This window comes from Mustela lutreola, chromosome 4 (genome assembly GCF_030435805.1).
Source record: "Mustela lutreola isolate mMusLut2 chromosome 4, mMusLut2.pri, whole genome shotgun sequence".
Classification (NCBI taxonomy): domain Eukaryota; kingdom Metazoa; phylum Chordata; class Mammalia; order Carnivora; family Mustelidae; genus Mustela; species Mustela lutreola.
The window spans coordinates 61,983,435-62,003,190 of NC_081293.1; the positions used below are offsets into that span (position 1 = coordinate 61,983,435).

General features: G+C 40.1%; 1 protein-coding gene across 2 annotated transcripts in view; it reads right to left on the minus strand.

Moving 5' to 3' along the window:
• REEP3 (receptor accessory protein 3) overlaps window positions 1–19,756 on the minus strand; it is a 96,374-nt gene that overhangs the window by 18,538 nt on the left and 58,080 nt on the right. For both annotated transcript variants that reach the window (XM_059170138.1, XM_059170139.1), the window contains exons 3-5: window positions 8,497–8,573; window positions 5,821–5,941; window positions 5,529–5,642 (exon numbers count right to left, since the gene is read on the minus strand). In XM_059170138.1, coding sequence (XP_059026121.1) covers window positions 5,529–5,642; window positions 5,821–5,941; window positions 8,497–8,573 — 312 coding nt within the window. The remainder of the gene's footprint in view (window positions 1–5,528; window positions 5,643–5,820; window positions 5,942–8,496; window positions 8,574–19,756) is intronic.

Genomic DNA, 19,756 nt, shown 5'->3' on the forward strand with positions numbered 1-19,756 from the left:
TAGCTATTAAGGTCTATTTCTTGTTGCTCTCTGACATATTACATTAAAATGTAGATAAGGTTAGTTCCAAGTTTTTAGGGACACCTCCTTTTCCCCTAAGGACATTTGACAATTAATCTGATTAAGTCTAGAATGGAACTGACTGCATTTTTATTAGGTGAATAATATATTTTAATGCCTTTTTTTAAAAAAAAAAGATTTTATTTATTTATTTGACAGGGAGAGAGATCACAAGTAGGCAGAGAGGCAGGCTCCCTGCTGAGCAGAGAGCCAATGCGGGGCTCGATCCCAGGACCCTGAGATCATGGCCTGAGCTGAAGGCAGAGGCTTAACCCACTGAGCCACCCAGGTATCATTTTAAGATTTTTCTGACTCAAACTTTTTTTAAAGATCTTATTTATTTATTTGACAGACAGAGATTACAAGTAGGCAGAGAGGCAGACAGAGAGAAAGGAGGAAGCAGGCTCTCTGCTGAGCAGAGTATGGGGCTCGATCTCAGTACCCTGGGATCATAACCTGAGCTGAAGGCAAAGGCTTTAACCCACTGAGCCACTCAGGTGCCCCTGACTCATACTTTTAGATCAAGCTTTCTCAGTCTCAGCATTATTGCTGTTTTGGGCTGGAAAATTGTTTGTTGAGGACCACAGGATATTTATACAGCATTCCTGACTTCTACCCTCTAGATACAAATAGCAGCACCCCTCACTGTCAGCTGTGACAACTCAAAATGTCTCCAGACATTGCCAAATGTTCTTCTGAGGGCAAAATTCCCTCCCACTGAGGACCAACCACTGTTTCAGAGGTCTAAGAGGTTTTAGAAGTCAGGTTTTACCTCTTTGATTTATAGGTGAGAAAATTAATACTTAGATCAGTGCAGGCGGTCTGCCCAGAATCTCATGACTAATTAAATTAGGGTAGAATCGGGCTAGACAATGCAGATAACTAGACTATTAGTAAATTAAATATTCATTATAACATTCTGCTTCCCTAGATTGTAGGGAAAATAGCGTGACCTTTCTGTTGTCAGGACAAATGCTATTTTTTTTTTTTTAAATGGATGATACAAAGCAGCTGAATATCCTCAAATCCTCTTACAAACAGAAAGCCTTTAAAGCAGACAGCAAGATGTCAGGAGTATGACCTAATCAGCATCATTTATAGTTTATTAGATTTTAGCAATTTTACCTGTAAGACTCTAATTTCTGTGATAATTGATTTTTTAAAAACAATATCTGCTAAAGAGTTCACCAAGAAAAGGCTGCCAGAGAAAATTCAGAGATGGTTAATATGACTAACAGTATTTTTCTTCCTCTGTCCTTTATCTGTGTTGCTCATCTGTAAAAAGCCACCTGCATTTCTCATGTGAAAGCTATGGAATGTTGAACGTCCTCAGCAAAGTCCTTGAAGGTCCCTTCATATGTGTGTGCTTTACTCAGCCAAAATAAACTTGTACACTGACCTTGGGAACAGATGCCTGGTAATGAGGTCATAGAACTGAGTAACATTTTCAGAAAATTGCTTTACAGTGTCATAAATGTTCTGATTAGATTCCTATTTTCATCTTTAACATGCTCAGGTGGTTCAACCTGGGAATCCTAGGTAGGGCTATTACCCGTCTTTAAAGGTCACACCAAGAGTCCAATCATTTTTAGCCTGAAAGATATTTTTAACAAACTATAGGTTGTAAAAATCTTAAATTAATTCTCAAGGCTTACTATTGGCTTTCTTGAAGTTTCTCCTTAAATTTGACCTACTTCCTATTTCAGTTTCAATTTACTCTTTAGTCTGAAATGTCTGGTTCAGTGATTTCTTCCATCATTGTGCATTTCTTTGACCTCTCCAGAGATGAAACTAATTTCACTTACATGAAAATAGGCACAGTCCAACTTGAGGCAAACAGTTTTAACATAATGCTACATTCAGCATATTTAATGACTATTTATAATGAATAAAAGCCAGGATGGCTGAAGCCAACATTCATACTGGGATGGAGACAGCTACCTCACGCACAGTGATCTTGATAACAAAAGGACCACCACATCACAAACAAGAAGGGAAAGTTCCAAAATGAATTCAAATTATGGGACATGTGTCTGATTTGCAGTGGTAACTCAGATGATTCTTATGTTCTCTATTTCCTGCCTTTGAAGTGGGGAGGTGGTTTTATGATGCTAAATATATAGATAAAAACAAACAATGAATCACAAAGAAGAAATGCTTGTATAGCCTTTCTAAAGGAACGCATTTCTGTGAGCTAATGCCTATTTTAATAATGGGAGGGCGGGGGGGGGGGGTGGTGGAAAGCTCTTAGCCACTGCAGATGAGATAAAATTGTCAGTCAGTAAAAACAGACCCTCAGCGAGACAGCAGCCTGTGAGAGGAGGGACTGTGTCTGTCTTGCCCACGGCTGCACGCCCGGCACCTGCTGTATAGCAGGCACTGAACAAACCCATGTTGAATAAATACACAGGATGCCAAACACCGATGACAGCAAAGGATAAAATAACAAATAAACGAGGAGACAATGAGGAGAAGATAATAGAGTAGGGATTTCTGATTCCCCACATAGAGGCTTTGGAAGTTATAACCATAAGTTAAGTAAAATAAATATCCCATGAAGTGGTCACAGTATGTAGAAAGCTGTCTTACAGAGTTCCGGGACTAGAAATGGATTCTTAGATGTTAAAGAGAGGAGGAAAAATGGGATTTCTATGCTTTTCTGTTTCCCAGAACAATGTTCTAAAAAGTCCATATTTTCTAAGCAGTGTTTCAAGTTGCAATGCCATGGAATCATATTAATGATGCTTTTAAATATGTAAAATTCAGAAAGCATCTTCTTGGGGGGGGGGTGGTTTAAGACTTGTACCAGTTGACCCTTGAACAATGTGGTGGGTATGCGCATCAACTCACCGGGCAGTAAAAAAATCTGTGTCTAAGTTTTGACTCCCTTGAGATTTAACTAATAGCCTACTGGTGACTCTAAGTCACACTGACAACAGTTGATTAACATGTACTTTGCAGGTTATATGTATTATATACTGTCCTTTTACAATAAAGTAAGCTAGAGAAAAGAAAATGTTACTGAGAAAATCTTATTAAGGAAGAGAAAATACATATACACAGTTCTATACTGTATTTACTGAAGAAAACTGGTATATAATTGGATCCAACAAGTTGATAGCCTTGATTGTTCAAGGGTCAATGGCACTTCATTTGTGAAGTCAAATAAAATTAAATTTTATAACAAAAGCAATAGGCTTTCTTGTTTTCCTGTCCATCTTCTTGCTGGCACCATTTAAAACCCTCTACTTTCCTATCTGGCAGGTGAGGGTTTTCTTTCTCTTCCATCTCCTCTCCTTCCCCCACCTTTCTGATAGAGCAAAATCACAGCTGTTCAAGCTACAGTCTATATTCTCATGATTATGACGTGCATGCTGTTTGCTGCTGGGCAGAGTCATACTCCATTATTATATTTGCTTTCCTATATAACTTTCTTTTCCAGAGCTAACAATATCCCATTTTTAAGTATTCATTTGATCAGTTGTCCTATGTCCTTGGTCTTAACATTGCCTCTAGCACATTTTTCATGGTGTCTTAGTGTGTCTTCTGGTTGACTGGTTGGAGCATGTGCTGACCGGTTTAAGTATCATTCCTGCAGGGGATTAAACCTATTAGATACTCTCTTCCCGTACTTTTTCCTACGACCCCTGTCCTGGCACCCTGAACCCATCACATCCCATCTTGGCCTGCTGTTCTCTGGACTCGCACATTCTGCATGTTCATCCTGGGAAGGAGTCCTGTCACCTTCCTTCTGTGTTGGACGCCCTGTCTCCTAGATCCTGTGGGTTTCCTTTTCCATGGATTAGTCCCTAATTTTGGCAGAGCACAGTACCCTGACAAAGAACACACACGAAGTCAATTATGTGACTTTGCATGCTTCAGAAACAAAAAAAGAAGATTATTTATTTTCTAGGCTCACACATGACTGAGAGCCTGACTGTTATAGAATCTAAGGGTAAAAATCATTATGGTATCATGGATGGTATTACTCTTCAGTCTTCAAGCTTTCATTGTAACTATTTAGAAATTTAATTGCCATTCTGATTCTTGATCATCTGAATGTGACATACTTTTTATCTTTGGAATCCTTAACATTTTTTTCCTTCTTTCCTTCTTGTTTTGGAATATTCCAGTGACCTTGCTCCTAGTTGGTCTTTTTTTTTCATACATTGTGCTACGTATTCTGTGGGCCTTTTCAATCTAGAGGTTCATGTCCTTCAGTTTTGGGAAGTATCACTGTATTATTTCTTTGATAACCGCATCTGTGATCACTTGATCATTCTTAATGCAATACTTCTGGGTATGTAATTTGAATATAATTTTGATTTTTAAATCTGTTGATCATATTAATTGTACTTGAGCTAAAGATCACTCTGAAAAATTAAGGATCATTCTGGAAACCCCACTGAATATTCGACATCCCTTCACCATTGGTTATTATATAGAATCACCACTTAATTAGAATATTTATTCCCACAGCATTGGTATTTTGGTTCAAGATAACCGAGTTGAAAAAGCCTAACACAAAAGCTGGAATATTACTTAATCTCAATTTAACTTAATAGCAACAAACCCAAATTTTCACTGGAAAGAGAGGGAGAGACGTTGTTATTAATGTTCAGTGGAGTCCTACTATATTTTGGCAAGCACTATGCTTTTGTATATGCTCTCACAGATAGGTAGGTTACCCCCATTTTATACATGAAGCAACCAGTGAACACAGAGGTAAGTAAATCACCAACAGTTATTTAGAAAGTCACACTCAGCATTTTCTGGATCTGAAGCCCATTTTCTTTCCACATACTACACACCAAAATCAATTATGCTATGGTATTTAAAATAAATCACATAAAAACCTACATGCAAAGAAATCCAAACGCCATAATGCGAGTTTTCACAGAAGGCACACATTTGATAACTTCACTTGCAAAACATGACACATGACATTAGTAACTAGCTGAGTAAAATCTCAAGTTTTAAGAACAGAATTTTTCATGCCTTATTTTGAGTAATCAGTTACCTCAAATTGATTGAAGTAGGGGTGCAGGAGTAAGCCAGAAATCCTATCAAGATATTGCCATCGAGGGGGAGGAGAGACAGACAGAAAGAGGGGGACACCAGAGACAGGGAAAGAAAGAATTGTCATCTTTACTAGAGGTGATTTACTCAACCTTACTTTAAGATTATAAAGTAGGAAAATTATGACAAAATGACATCTTTAGGTATGCCTTTCTATATTAACTAGCTCTCATTTTGTGATCAATTAAGACTTCCAAAATACTGAGTAGTTACCAAAAACATGCATTAAAGTGTTTTTTAAATTATCCACTTGTTCTTTCCTGCCTTAAAAAAATAAGCAGAAAGCAAAATTCTGCCAAAATTTTATAATGATCTGGAATAAAGAGCCACCCGACTTTGTCCATTGGCTTTAATGTGACACTGAATAAAACATGTAACTGAACAGTTACCTTCACGGCTGCAGTGACAGCAGCAGTGGCTGCGAAAGCCAACCCTTGGCGCCCGAAGTTGACCACCGTCTCATAGCCCCGCTCCTTGGCTTGTACAATATAGTCATCGATCTCCTGGGGAGAAACAAATAGACTCACAGATAGAAAGTTGGTGTGACAATAGTGTCAAGAAGCCAAAAACGAGGACCGTCCTCCGCCCATGAAATGACAGTTTCATTTGTTTTATAGCGTAAACCATGCCATGATGTACATTTCTAACAAACGATTTGTAGAAATAATTTATGTATCTTACCCTTTCCTTGGAAGACAGAAGCGGATGAAGGAATTTTCTATATATTAAACTTGCTCCTTTGGTATAGGGAGAGAGCAGCCACACAACAAAGGCAATCTTCAGCTCATAGTACAGGGGGAACCTAACAAGAAAAAATTTGAAAAAAACTGCTGGTGAAACTAAACTACAAGGAGGAAATCACATATGCACACACTCACGAATGCACACAAGATTATTTTTTTTAAAGATTTCATTTATTTATTTGACAGACAGAGATTATAAGTAGGCAGAGAGGCAGTCAGAGAGAGGAGGAAGCAGGCTCCCCATCGAAGAGAGAGCCTGATGTGGGGCTCGATCCCAGAACCCTGGGATCATGACCTGAGCCGAAGGCAGAGGCTTTAACCCACTGAGCCACCCACGTGCCCAGCACACAAGATTTTAAGAAAGTTCAATCACTGAGTTAAGTCTTCACATGTAAAAGTGAGCAATTAATGAAAGAACTATATTTGAACTGACTTAATTTCATTAACTATAAATGAGTTCTAACCAAAGAGGGTTAGATTCTCCTGCAGAGAACCAGCAACTTCTAGTACAAGATTCTTCTGTTGAAGAGACCATAGGCAAGATGCCAACGGACTGTAGTGGTCCAGAGGGAACATTAATAGCATCTACCCAGGGCAGTGAGGGGCACACTCAACCCTGCCAAAGGTTGGTACCTGACATCTCTCTGTGCACCAGGACTCAGTTTTACATGCTCCAAGGGCACAAAGTTACGCCATGAACACATTTCCTTCTCTTTCTCAGAAGCCCCTGAGAACTTCCCTTCCAATCTCATTTGGCTGGAACTGCAACGCTGGGCAGACAATCCTTCATTTGTAAGGGGAATGGAATTCCCATGTGGTAGACTGGGAATCAGAGTTATCACACCAACGCATGCCCCTTTCCATGTGACTTTGCAGTGCTCTCTCTCCCTGTAGGCTGAGTGTACTTCCTCGAGCAATGACTGTGGTGTAGGCATGTGACTTGCTTTGGCCAACTTCACGTCAATCTGACATATCACATGCACGCAAAAGCTTCAAATGCCCCTTGACTTCCTCGCCCTGGCATCTCCCAACCTCTTGCTTTGAATTTTTGCTGTCTGCCATGAGAACAGCTGCTTCTTCAGCCTTGGTCCTCAAACAAGAAGACACTTAAAACTGAGCTGAGCCCAGCAATGCTGCAGTCAACCTTCTGCCCTTAAATGACTTGAGCAAGAAATATGTGTTTGTTTTTCTAACTCACTGTGGTTAAAAGGGTTGTCAATTGCCACAGCAAAAGTGAACTAATATACTGTAGGGGACTAGCATCCTTGGGCCAGGAACTATTAAGATATGTGGCATCTGAACAAATCTGGGCTCTCCTGACAAGGCAGAGGGGTACAGGGCAGTAAGGAATGACTGTTGTGTAGTCAACAAAGGGTCTTTGCCTGGTGCAATTACAGAGGAGTTTCCGGACTTCCACTGTTCCTGGTAAACTTTTTCTATATCACTCGATTTTTACTAATGCATACATGCTACATCTGCAATCAGGAAAAAAATGAGGTCTTGAAAAAGAGAACCTCAGAACTTAAGAGACCTAGCATGGTTTGAAATTGTTCTGCCCCTTAAAACCAAATAAAAACCCTCCCCCAACACTCTACACCAAACACCGAACAGGTAAATGAATGAGCTTTGGGTTAGAGGAAGGACTACTTAGGTTTCAAATCAGAAGAGAAAGATGGGTGCAGACACAGGGAAGTTCATGAATGAGGGCAACTTGTTACGAACATTTAAGCCCAGTGACTTCTCTATTTTTTTCTAGCAATCCAACGTGACCTAATGTGCTATGAGAGTATGATGAGAAGAGCAAAGCCACAGGAAGACAGTTTAAGGAGAGAACAGCAAATGTTTGAAACAGAGGCAGGAGGGCATGGAGGTAGTGAGTAAAGGGAATGGGGAGGTTCGAACTGATACCTATATGGGCACCTGGCTGACGCTCTGGGGGGCTGCCTTTGGGAGCCCAGGGAAAGACACAAAGTATTAGGTTTCAAGATTTTAAAAGGAGGACCTCTTCAAGTGATGATAAGGTTTAGACAGAAATACACCAGTGAAATATGGCACAAGGAGATTCAAGTTGTTCCACTTGGTATTACTTCTTGGTAAAATGTTAAATCCTTGAGGATATAAACATGCTTTAATTTTGTCTCAGCTATTTGGAACAGAACAGTCAAGGAGCTGGTGGTGAGTGGGTGTCCACGTGGATGCTGACGTCATCCGGTCTGAATGTTTGTAGTTGAAAGTTTTAAGGATGGGGAGGGAGTGCTAGAACCAGATGCTGTGGGCTTCAAAGGGGGAGTCATTTAGGAAGTGATAAAGAAAAATAGCCTGAAGTCATCATGTGGAAAAAGGATAACGACAACCAAGTTTTTCTATTCCAAGATACGGGGACCTGTGTGGGATGTGGCAAAGAGCAACCCATGGGGAGAAGAATGAGCTGCCCTTATCATGAGGGGGGGCCTGTAAGTAAAGTAATGTTCTTACATGGAAGCCAGATGAAAATGAAATGCTGGATAATTAGGGAACTTCATCCAATTCACTTGGTTACCAGCAAGAGTAGGTAAGAACTTGGGACACCTGATAAGGAGTCTATAGTCTGGCCCTTTTCAGTGCTAGAACTTACCAAGCAACTGTTTGATCTGCTACTGTTTCAATCACAGTATACAGAGCAAACACAATCCAGTACATCATCCATCGGACCTGGAAATAATAAAAATGCTTATGAAATAACAGACTAAGATTATCTGCAACTCTCAATAATTACATATGTATTTTTAGATATATAGCAGGCTGGATCAGATGCAGAAGGTGATGGTTTAATTCTCAACAGGTTTATGTCTGTGTTCCTCATATCCTTACATCAACAGTCTTGGGATAGAATATGAGAATCGAAGAATAACAAACCTCTAGTCCTGACACAATATAATGTAGGAATTTGAAAGAATCAGAACAATAGGTTAATTTTTCTTAAGCGGAGCAAAGTTCTTTAAGAGATCTTATTCTTATCTATATGCTTCTTCATGATGATGAGTAGCTATTTATTATATAGTAACAACATAATATGATATGATCATATTTTAATCTTTATTGGTCTTTTAAAGTTTGCATTCCTTAATCCTCAAAATATAGAAACTGTTGAGGAACCAAAGAACGATCCTGAGTTTGTTAAATTCATAAAGCTAGTGACCCAGTTTGAAAGTCAGTTAGTTATTCTTTTCCCCCGAAGCTCCTTGGGCACCTGTAACCTCTCACACATCATTTCCTTCTTCTATCAACACCACAATGGTCATTGCAATAGAGTGAACATTTGCGTCCTTCCCCTCCAATTTGTATGCTGAAATCCTAACCCTAAATGTGTATTAGGAGGTGGGACATTTGAGAGGTGATAGGTCACGAGGGTGGAGCTTATCTCATAAATGGAGTTAGTGTTCTTCTAAAAGGGCCTCCAAAGAGATCTCTCTTCCCTTCCACCAAATACAGAGAAAATGGCCTTCTATGAACCAAGAAGTGGGTCTCACCAGACACCAGACTTGCCTTGATCTTGGACTTTTAGCCTCCAGAACAGTGAGAAATAAATTTCTGTTGTTTATAAGCCACCCAGTCTATGGTACTTTTGTTAGAGTCTGAATGGACTGAGACGGTAGTTCAGGACATTTCTACCTCTTGCCTGGAATATAGCATCCTAACCGGTCCCTGAGACTCCAGTGTCTTTCTGTATCAATCCTTTCATAGAATGCTACTAGATTAATTTTTCTTGAACTTACTTCCTCAACTACACTTTTCAAATTACCTGAGCACGGAGACTCTCTTATCACAGGCTGGATTTTCATTAAGGATTACAATCTCTGATCTTTTGCTCAATATTATAATAATGGCTAATACACGAAACCATGCCAACCATGGGCTAGGGGTACTGAGTATATCACATATTAAATCATCCACTCTCCACAACAATACACAAGGAAGGAAACATAATTATTTCCACCACAGATAAGGAAACAGTGACAGAGAGGTATAATGACTTATTCAAGGTCACTTAGCCAGAATTTGAATCCATTCTGCCTGACCCCAGATTTGGTGCTATTAACTATACTATGTAGGGAAAGAATATATGAGGATTTGCTAAATGTGAGATCCAAGAATAATTGCTACTTCCTTTGTTTCTTATCCCAATGGGATGACCAAAAAAAAAAAAGAAAAAAAAATTAGGTCTCTATAAATAGCTAGAAAATTGACCTAACTATTTAGTTTTCCTATAGAAGTTTGTTTGGGTATTCCATAGACAATAGAAACTATAATTCAAGTGACTTTTATGCTTTTCTCTTTACATGAACAATTCAATTAAAAACAGCCATGAATAACTTTTGAAGCAATGTATCATGAAATAGAAATAATAGCAATTTGCTATAATTTATAAACTCCTGAAAGCTTAAAAAATTTGCCCAAAGCAAATAATAGAGTATATTATCTATATGAGAAATACAAGGCAACTGATTTACAATGATCATCTCAAATTTAAAAAGAACAGAACAGCCCAAATGTACTCTTTAGTAAGTTTTTTTTTTTACTTTTCATGAGTTCTCATAAATCGCTCACTGCTGCCAATTCCAAACTTTTGTCCAAATATGGGGATTTTCTTCCAGGACTCACATCCTATGTGTATTTTTTCCCACCCCTCCCTTTTTAAAGGAAAGTGATACTCTTCCACGAGTTCATTCACCCAGCCTTCCAGCTCCAAACACGAACTCAGCACTTTTCCCTCTCGACTGTATCCAGAGGGTTAGCTTTCAATCTGACTGACTAAAGCCTCTCCCAAGAAAGAAATGAAGAAAAGAGACTGTAAGCAGAATAATGAGCTTTTCCACAGTTAGGAGGGATCTTAGAAGTGACACAACCCTTTACTGAGAAAAACTGAGAGACAGTCACAGAGAGAAGCGCTCCCACTGGGCCTTGCATTCCACCCATGGTGGGACTCTGGAGGAGATGCTAAGAACCCCGAGAGCTCCCTGGGCAGAGCTTGAAAACAAATTATACAGTAGACTCTTACTATCTTTTTTTTTTTTTTTTAAAGATTTTATTTATTTATTTGACAGAGATCACAAGTAGGCAGAGAGGCAGGCAGAAAGAGAGGGGGGGACAGGCTTCCCACTGAGCAGAGAGCCCGAAGCGGGGCTCGATCCCAGGACCCTGAGATCATGACCTGTGCTGAAGGCAGAGGCTTTAACCCACTGAGCCACCCAGGCGCCCCAGACTCTTACTACCTTGAGGCCAAAATAAATAACGTGCACAAGGCCAGTGAGCTAAGAGATGGCTGGAGGAGGCACAGACTTCCCTGAGGTGAACACAACAGCTTCTCAGTGAAAGGGGGGGGGCCTTCAGACCCCTCTTTCAGTCCCTGTCCCTCTCCTTGTACTCAACACAGGGATTTCAGTGTGACTAGGAAGGTGGAGGTTTCAGTTTGGTTGTCTGTCTCATAGAAAATTCAGGAAACTTTCAGAAAGGTAAAATTATTTAAGTCAGTGCTTGCTACTTTTCATTATTTCACCATTTCCCACCACTGTTACAGTCGTGAATTTCCAAATGGATAATAACTTCACAAGTAGTGTCACTTACTGGTTAGCAGAGTAGAGGAGAGGTAATAGAGACTGTACACAGAGTGACTGGTGATACCCCGGATGACTAGTTTTCCAGGCAATGAGCAGCTATATGTCCAACAGATTTCAAGGGCTTATTCAGTTTCCGAATGAAGTTATTAAATTAATTTTAAACCTCACAAAATAAAAGTGCTTTAAAGAATGTTATGTTTACCTCTTTATTTATTTTTTAAAGGATTTTATTTGTTTATTTGACACAGACAGAGAAAGAGAGAGCACAATCAGGGATGGGGAAAAGGGAGATGCAAACTCCTCACTGAGGAGGAGCCTAGTGCTGGACTCGATCCCAGGACCCTGGGGCCATGACCAGAGCCAAAGGCAGATGCTTAACCAACTGAGCCACTCAGGTGCCCCATGTTTATGTCTAGGTTGTGAGAGGATTTAGTAATGTCAAAAATTTAAAAAGGAGAAAAAGAAGGCGGCCATGCTATTGCCATTTTATTATTCTATTTTTTTAAAAAGATTTTTATTATTATATTATTATATTATCGCTTAACGACTAAGCCACCCAGGGGCCCCACTGCCATTTTAATTAATACACAACTGACTATCCAACTAAGAGGGTATTCCTGGACATCTTCCTGGAGTACTGACAACAATTTTATATAAGCAAAACTCCCCTATATAGGAATTTGTCTTTAATGAATAAATTCCTTCATAATCTGTTCTTAAATATAAGGATTTTTTTGGTTGTCTTTACCAGAAAAATGGACCTTAAATTATAACAGGCAGGCAATAATAATTAGATGAATGTAATGAGTATGTGTTATTCGTGGGAGCGACCACAAAGAAAGTTAACCTTGAAAAGATATTGCTTTCTTTTTTCTATTAATGGATTTGGTTGGGATTTTATACCAAATGATTACTCAGCAAAGCTTTTATTAAAACTATACCTCAAGGCCACACAGCGAAGTGCTTAAGGTTTTGCTCCAAAGAAATAACAAGAAAGAAGTCAAGGTCAAAAGGGGAAAAAAGGGGCGCCCGGGTAGCTCAGTTCTTGAGCGTCTGCCTTCAACTCAGGTCATGATCCCAGGGTCCTGGGATTGAGCCCTGCATTGGGCTCCCTGCTCAGCAGGAAGCCTGCTTTTCTCTCTCCCACTCCCCTGCTAGTGTTCCCTCTCTCGCTGTCAAATAAATAAATAAAATCTAAAAAAAAAAAAAAAAAGGGAGGGGGGAGACCAAGTCACAAAACTATAGAAGTATAATTAAAATGTGTGACGATTAAAGATAAAATATTATTTAGGTCAAAAGAAAACATCAATAACAAAATGCAAAAATGAAACCAAAACTTGGTAGGAAAATAATCACACTGATAATCTGTGAATGTATATAACTGAATATAATCACCTTTAAAATGTTACACAAATATAATTTAGTAACTTAACTGGTAACCTTAATAAATTACAACCTCCTTTTAAATTGCGGGGGTGAGGTACGTGGGTGGGGGGAGAGAGGAGAGGATACTGGCATCAACTTCATTTGTTAAAAAAATTTATGTTCTTGGGTAAAAAAATTGTGTTCTTAGGGAAGTGGAAACAAATAGTATATAGTATCTTTCTAGTTCAGAAACAATTAGCAAAATCAGCAAACCACTGTCTGGATATCACCACACAAACGAGTAATAAGAAAGCTGTACCTAACTCTTTCTTAATAAAGTCTCTCTTTGGTCCCAGGGAACTGAACTATCCAACAAGGTGAAGCTTATACTGATAAGCACTAAAATGGGCATACACACCCTACTTTGCTAAATCTTTCTTCTCAAACATAATTTAGACAATTCTTAAGGACTCAGGGAGCATCATCACATATAACACTCACTGATACAATGACAGCACACCCTACTTACTTTATGTTATGAGAATAGAAACATGAACAGTATAGCTTCTGTCCTCAAGGATTTAACATTTTACTGGGGAAAAATGAGTAAAAAACTGTGATTTTAAAAAAAAAAATGTTCTGCTGTTTTTACTACATTAGGTGTCCTAGCTTCCAGTGTGAGTCAAGAGCATAACAATCTGAGAAAGCTTACTAAAGGGACTATTTATAAAGTTGTGAGCAAGGTTCAGGAAACCCAATGAAAGGATACGGGTGCACCCTGGAGTTAGCAACAGAAGGAGCTGGCATTACCCCTAGATGTGAAGGGAGGGGGGAGGGCAGGGAAAAAAGTTTCCTGGAATCAGACGAGGGCAGCTGCAGGGGAGAGCTGTAGCCTCAGGCAGACAGTCAGACAGTCACAGTCAACCCGTGGTGGCAGGGGAGGAAGGGAGGACGCTGGAGGACAACCCTCTGACCTCATGCTCATCCTGCCTTCTGATCTTCTGCAGAAGCCTCTCATGGGCCAAACCCAAAGGGAAGCCAGAGGTGATGCAGTCCTTATGAATCAGCCTCCCGGGCCATAAGCAAAGTGGAGAAGTGTGGAGGGAAAATTCCACTGGAAGGGCCAATGAAAGGTCCGAGCACTACCTTGCCCGCCATCTCTTTGGTCCACCCGGAATGGAAGTCTTTTCTCACCACTTCCACAGATGCCTCCCCAGCCCAGATGACCACGATCTCCTGTCTGCATGATTCCAACAGCATCCTAACCAATCACTCTGCTTTCCTGGGTCAATTCTGCGTACAGCAGTCTGAGGCTCTCCTTAAAACGGAAGCCAAATCATATCACTCCTCAGCTCAAACTCCTCTTAGGGCTCCATCAGAATTCTTACCACGGCCTAAACGACTGTGTGGACCCGGCACCCACCACCTCTCTGGCCTCACCTGCTCCTCCTCGTTGCCCTGTTCTGCTCATCACCTTGACCATTTTACTGCCCCTTGTGTGTGCAGATATACTCCTGCCTCAGGATCTCTGTACAAGCTTTCCTTGTTTATTTATTTACTTTTTTGGGGGTCTGAAATGCTCTTCCCCCAGTCATCCCTACGGATCACTTTCTCACTTGCTTCGGGTCTCTGCTCGAATATTTACCCGAGAGGTTTTTGAAAATATTGATGTCCTCTTAGCTCCCTTATCCTGACTCATTTTTCTCTTTAGAAACATATCACATATCTAGCAAATGTTTAACTTTTTAAAATTTTTTTTGGTCTTTCCCTACTAGAATGTAAACGCCTAGAGGAGAAAGACTTTTATTTTGTTCACTGCTGAATTCCCTGTGCCTGGCCTTGACCTTTGAGTTGCTGAATGAATATGGGCTGTGCGCAGCTCAGCGAGCTCCTCTCTCTAAGGACTGCAAAAGGCCAGACACTCGAGAGGAGATGGAGCAGGACGGGGGAGCATCAACCAGCCCTTTAAGAGATCTGGTTTTAAAAGTGGGGGGGGGTGGGAAGAGGGGGAATAAAAAAATAGCATGAAGCAAAAAGAAAGCAGGTTTACACTCTTAAGGGTTGAAAATTCTACCAGCAAGATAAGAAGATCCAAACGAAGAGAAAGCAGGGATACTTAATGGAACAAGATCCCACATGAGAAAGACAAGAATAAGATTATGAAGAAGCGTGGGCTCGAGAAAGCAGGAGAGAGGCATGCTCCTCTGAGACGGAACGGGCTGTGTTGGGAACAAGGCCAGAGCCAGGGACCTCGATCTTTACTCCAGAGGAGGAGGGCAGGTCATCCTTTCAGGCTGGGTGTGAGTGGGAAGGAGGGTGGGTTGGAGGACAGGAGTAAAGGTTTAGACAAGCTGCTCATCTGGATAGGAAAAGCAGCATCCTAGGGAGATGTTATATAGATTATGAGACAAAGGATGGCCTCAGCTGCTCTGGAGGTTAGATCCAGGAGGCTGCTCATGGTCCAGGTTGAGGACAGTGAAACAAGAGAGGGATGGGAGGTGACAGGCTGCTCTCTGTAAAGCAGCCCAACAGCAGAAGGGTGGCTGTGGAGCCCCCCCTTTGCAGGTAGGTGGGGCCATGCGTCCAGTTCTCCCCAGCAGAATGGGAGGTGAGGCTTTTGAGAAGTGGGTATATCTCCCCCACAGGCTCTTCCTCCTTCCTGTGGTCTGGGAAGGCAGGGAGCAGGGCAATGCTGGAAGCCATGTACTGAAGGTGGGTAGAGTCCCAGTTCTTGAAGGATGGCATGAGGACAATTTGTTGCCAAAATGAACACCTAACCTGGACTGTTATATATAAGCGAGAAATACTTTTCTTTTCTTTTTTTTTTTTTTTAAAGATTTTATTTATTTGACAGAGAGAGATCACAAGTAGGCAGAGAGGCAGGCAGAGAGAGAGAGGAGGAAGCAGGCTCCCCGCTGAGCAGAGAGCCTGATGCGGGACTCGATCCCAGGACCCTGAGATCATGACCTGAGCCGAAGGCAGCGGCTTAACCAACTGAGCCACCCAGGCGCTCCAAGAGAGAAATACTTTTCTATATTGCTTCAGCTGTTGCATTTTTATTAGACACTGTAATTACAGTAGCTTTGCCTACCCTAACATGAAAGGTTATGCTAGGGCAAGGCTGTGGTAGCAAAGGTTCCAGAATGAGGGAAGAAGCATCAGTCCCAGTGCCACCGGCTGCCATGCGTGGCACGGCTGATGTCCTGATTGGTGATGAAGGTGATACCATCAGAGTGATCTGAAAATGGAGAAGAGGATTACCATGTGAAGAAACTCCGGTTAAGACCCCTTCAGTGGACTCTCAGCAGATTTTGGAAGATAGGAAGCACTGATGTTCTCATGCAGCAGATTGGGGAACGGCCAGAGAAACGCTATTTTAAACTATTTTTGTGTGATCTCTTGGCAAATGTGGTTCTATCTCTGTGAATGTGTTCATTCTCATCTGCACTGAGAGTCTGTATGGCTTCTTTGGCAATCCCCTTCTATTTTCATGAGGCCAATAAATCAGATAAGTAAGCTAGTTAGATGCATGAAGTTTTAAAGTGGGTATATTCTGAGTGGGAGGCCAAGATATCCAAAGTATAAAGTACAGAGAAGTCAGTGGGAATACTAATTGAAAAATATTATTATTTGATGCTCACTTTGCTTTGTCTTGTTTCCCAAGAATATACCTGATGCCTCCTATGGTACCCGGAACAAAAGACATTCTCAAAGGTATTTATTGAAAGAATTAAAGGGAAAAAAAAAAAGAATTAAAGAGCTAGGCTAACTTATATACAAGACTGTAATTTCCATTCTTCCTAATTATTTAATAATATACCTTTTTTGAAAGTAGTCACAATGAACTGGCGATTATATTTAAATCTGGAATGCAGGGCACTTGGGTGGCTCAGTTGTTATGTGTCTGCCTTCGGCACAGGTCATGATCTCAGGTTCCTGGGATTGAGTCCCACTTTGGGCACTCTGCTTGGTGAGCCTGCTTTTCCCTTTCCCTGCTGCTCCCCCTCCTGTGCTCTCTCTCTGTCAAATAAGTCAATAAAATCTTTAAAAAAGAAAAAATAAATAAATCTTGGAATGCTTTATATACTATATTTTTTGTGACTAGAGAAATATGAATATTTTAATTTAAAATACAACATTTATAAGTAAGATTCCTCAAACAGAATCTTAAAATCATTTAAATATCACAATGAATTTATATTCCAAGAAAATATACTTTTATAATTAAGCAAGTTCTTTTGGAGATTATGGACTCATCTGTGATACAAAACCATAGTATCTAAAATTACATTCTAGTTTCTATAGTGCATGGATCAGATTAGCTTATTTAACAAGCCAGCACCTGCTTTATTATTACTCAAAATCCATAAGGCTTTTACAAAGCCTTAGCATTTCAGAAACCCAGACAGTCATGTGATGGTGTTCTTAGCTTTACTTTCTCAAAGGAATTAGAGGATATTTTAAGCCTGAGTGAATACTGTAAAATGAATATACCCATAGGCTAAATTTACTATCAAAAGACCATGCTCCATTTAATAGGTATGCATTTACCTACCCTTGATTGCAAAAGAAAAGTAGGCCTCATTTCACGATCTTTTAACATTTTTAAGAAAACAAGTTTTTATGATTTATACCCTTAGACAATGAAATTGATTGAAATCCTCAAACAAATAAAACAAACAAAAAGTGAAGCAACCGTGAAACCATCCTTCTAATTCCATCACAGAAATTGAGAGCAATGCACAGGCCCCAAATATACAGGGGAATATCATGTTCTCGTGGAAGGAGGCATGTTGCTATAGATTTATGAGTCATGGTAATAGCAGTAATGTCATATTAATTAAAAAATATTGGGGTGTCTGGTGACCTGACATCAAGCTCAGGTCTTGATGTCAGGGTCATGAGTTCAAGCCCTGTGTAGGGCTCATGCTGGGTGTGGTGCCTATTGAAAGAAAAAATAATTTCTTTCCTTTTTTTAAAGATTTTATTTACCTATTTGACAGAGAGAGAGAGAGAGAGAGAGCGAGCACAAGCAGGGAGAGTGGAAGAGGGAGAAGCAAGGTTCCCTGCTGAGCAGGGAGTCCGATGTAGGACTCAATACCAGGACCCAGAGAACTCAATACCAGGACCCAGAGAACCCAGACACCCGAAGGCAGTTACTTAACCAACTGAGCCACCCAGGTGCCCCCAATTTTTTTTTTTCTTAAATTGTATCTTTATAACTTATTCTGTGCTAGGACCAGTGTGATATTATAACAACAGTGATATTAACAGTAACATATGTTAAATGATCTCAGTGTATAATTACACTTGCATGATAAAAGAAAAATTATGTGATATATTAATTTGATAGATATTACTTAGGGCCTTTTAGCAACAAAGCCCTTCTACATGAAATAGGCATAAACCTGATGTCAAGGTATTCCTACCACCAAGAAGCTTTCGTAGGAGGGATTAGTAAAAGAGGACATAAAAGAATAAGGTTTGGTGAAAACCAACAGAGTGTTTGCCCACCATGTAACTACTAATGTTTTATTAAATAGTATATATTATTTATTTGCCTTGCAGGAATGAAGTTTCTTCACTTCCAAAGGAAAGCCTTCCCTAATTAACTCCCGCCCCTCTAAAGGTCATGTATAATCTCTGTGCACCATCCTTTCTTAGCAATGGTTTATATAACACCTACCCCTGCTGCTTAGTCTATAACAACCAACAGGGACAGAAACCAACCTGTCCACTATCATGTTGCCAGCACCCAGCACCGTGGATCAGGTAAAGCAAGAGCAAAGGAAGACTTATGCTTAATAGTTCCTTAATTTGGGGGGCTCAGTCTGTTAAGGGGCTGCCTTTGGCTCAGGCCATGATCCCAGGGTCCTCAGATCAAGCCCTGCATCAGGCTCCCCCGCTCAGCCGGGAGCCTGCTTCCTGAGCATGCCCCTGCCACCACCCCTGCACACACACTCTTGCTCGGTCTTAAATAAATAAATAATAGAAATTTAGTTTCTTAATTCTAAGGTCTGGATTGATGCAAGACTCAAACACGTAACAAACAAGTAACTCCGGACTGCAAACAGCAGTTCATAACATACAAAACAGTCTATTCTGTCAAAGTTCTCAGACTTATCAGGGAATAAGTAATTTTCCAACATTTCATAATTCCAGATTCTTTGAATCATAAAGCAATTAATGCTGGTCTTTAAGAAAAAATGAAAAATTACATATGCCTAGTGATTTCAATTATAACCACACTAAGTAAAGACAGATCAGGAAATGCTAAAATATGCTTCACAGGAAAAAAATTTTTTTTTGCTGAATCTAAAAAGAAATAAACACTGCTGAATTTCAGACCACCCAAAGAGAACTTTATTTTCTGACCATTATTATTCACTCAAGTCAATTCACCCAAAACATTCATTCTACACCACATTTCAGAGACAACAGAGACCTTCTAATATAGAATTCTTTAGCAATAGTATAGAGTTGAAAAGATTTCTCCCGTTTCATTAACATTATGCAATAATTTGGTTACTTCATAATGATTTTTCCCCACTAAAAACAAAAAGGAACAAAATGTGAGAAATCAATAGAAAAACTCCCTCTTTTATCCAACCCAGATGGCTCGGTTATGGGATTTTTCCCACAGCTGTGCCAAGTTAGAAGCATGCTTGAAAATAAGCTAGTTGAAGTTCAATCCAAAGTGAATAGACGCCATGGCTGAAAAGAGTTCTTTTTATAAAAAAGGGACATGTGTTTGGGGTGAATACATGAGGCTAGAATTGATTTGGGCTTCCTCAACTTTGGGGTACTTCTTCCCCCACTGCCCCATTTAAGAATATCTTAACTTTGTACAGCTCCCCCAAATTCAGATGTCTGGGGATTATATTCTCAGATGGTGAAGCTGCTGCAAGATCC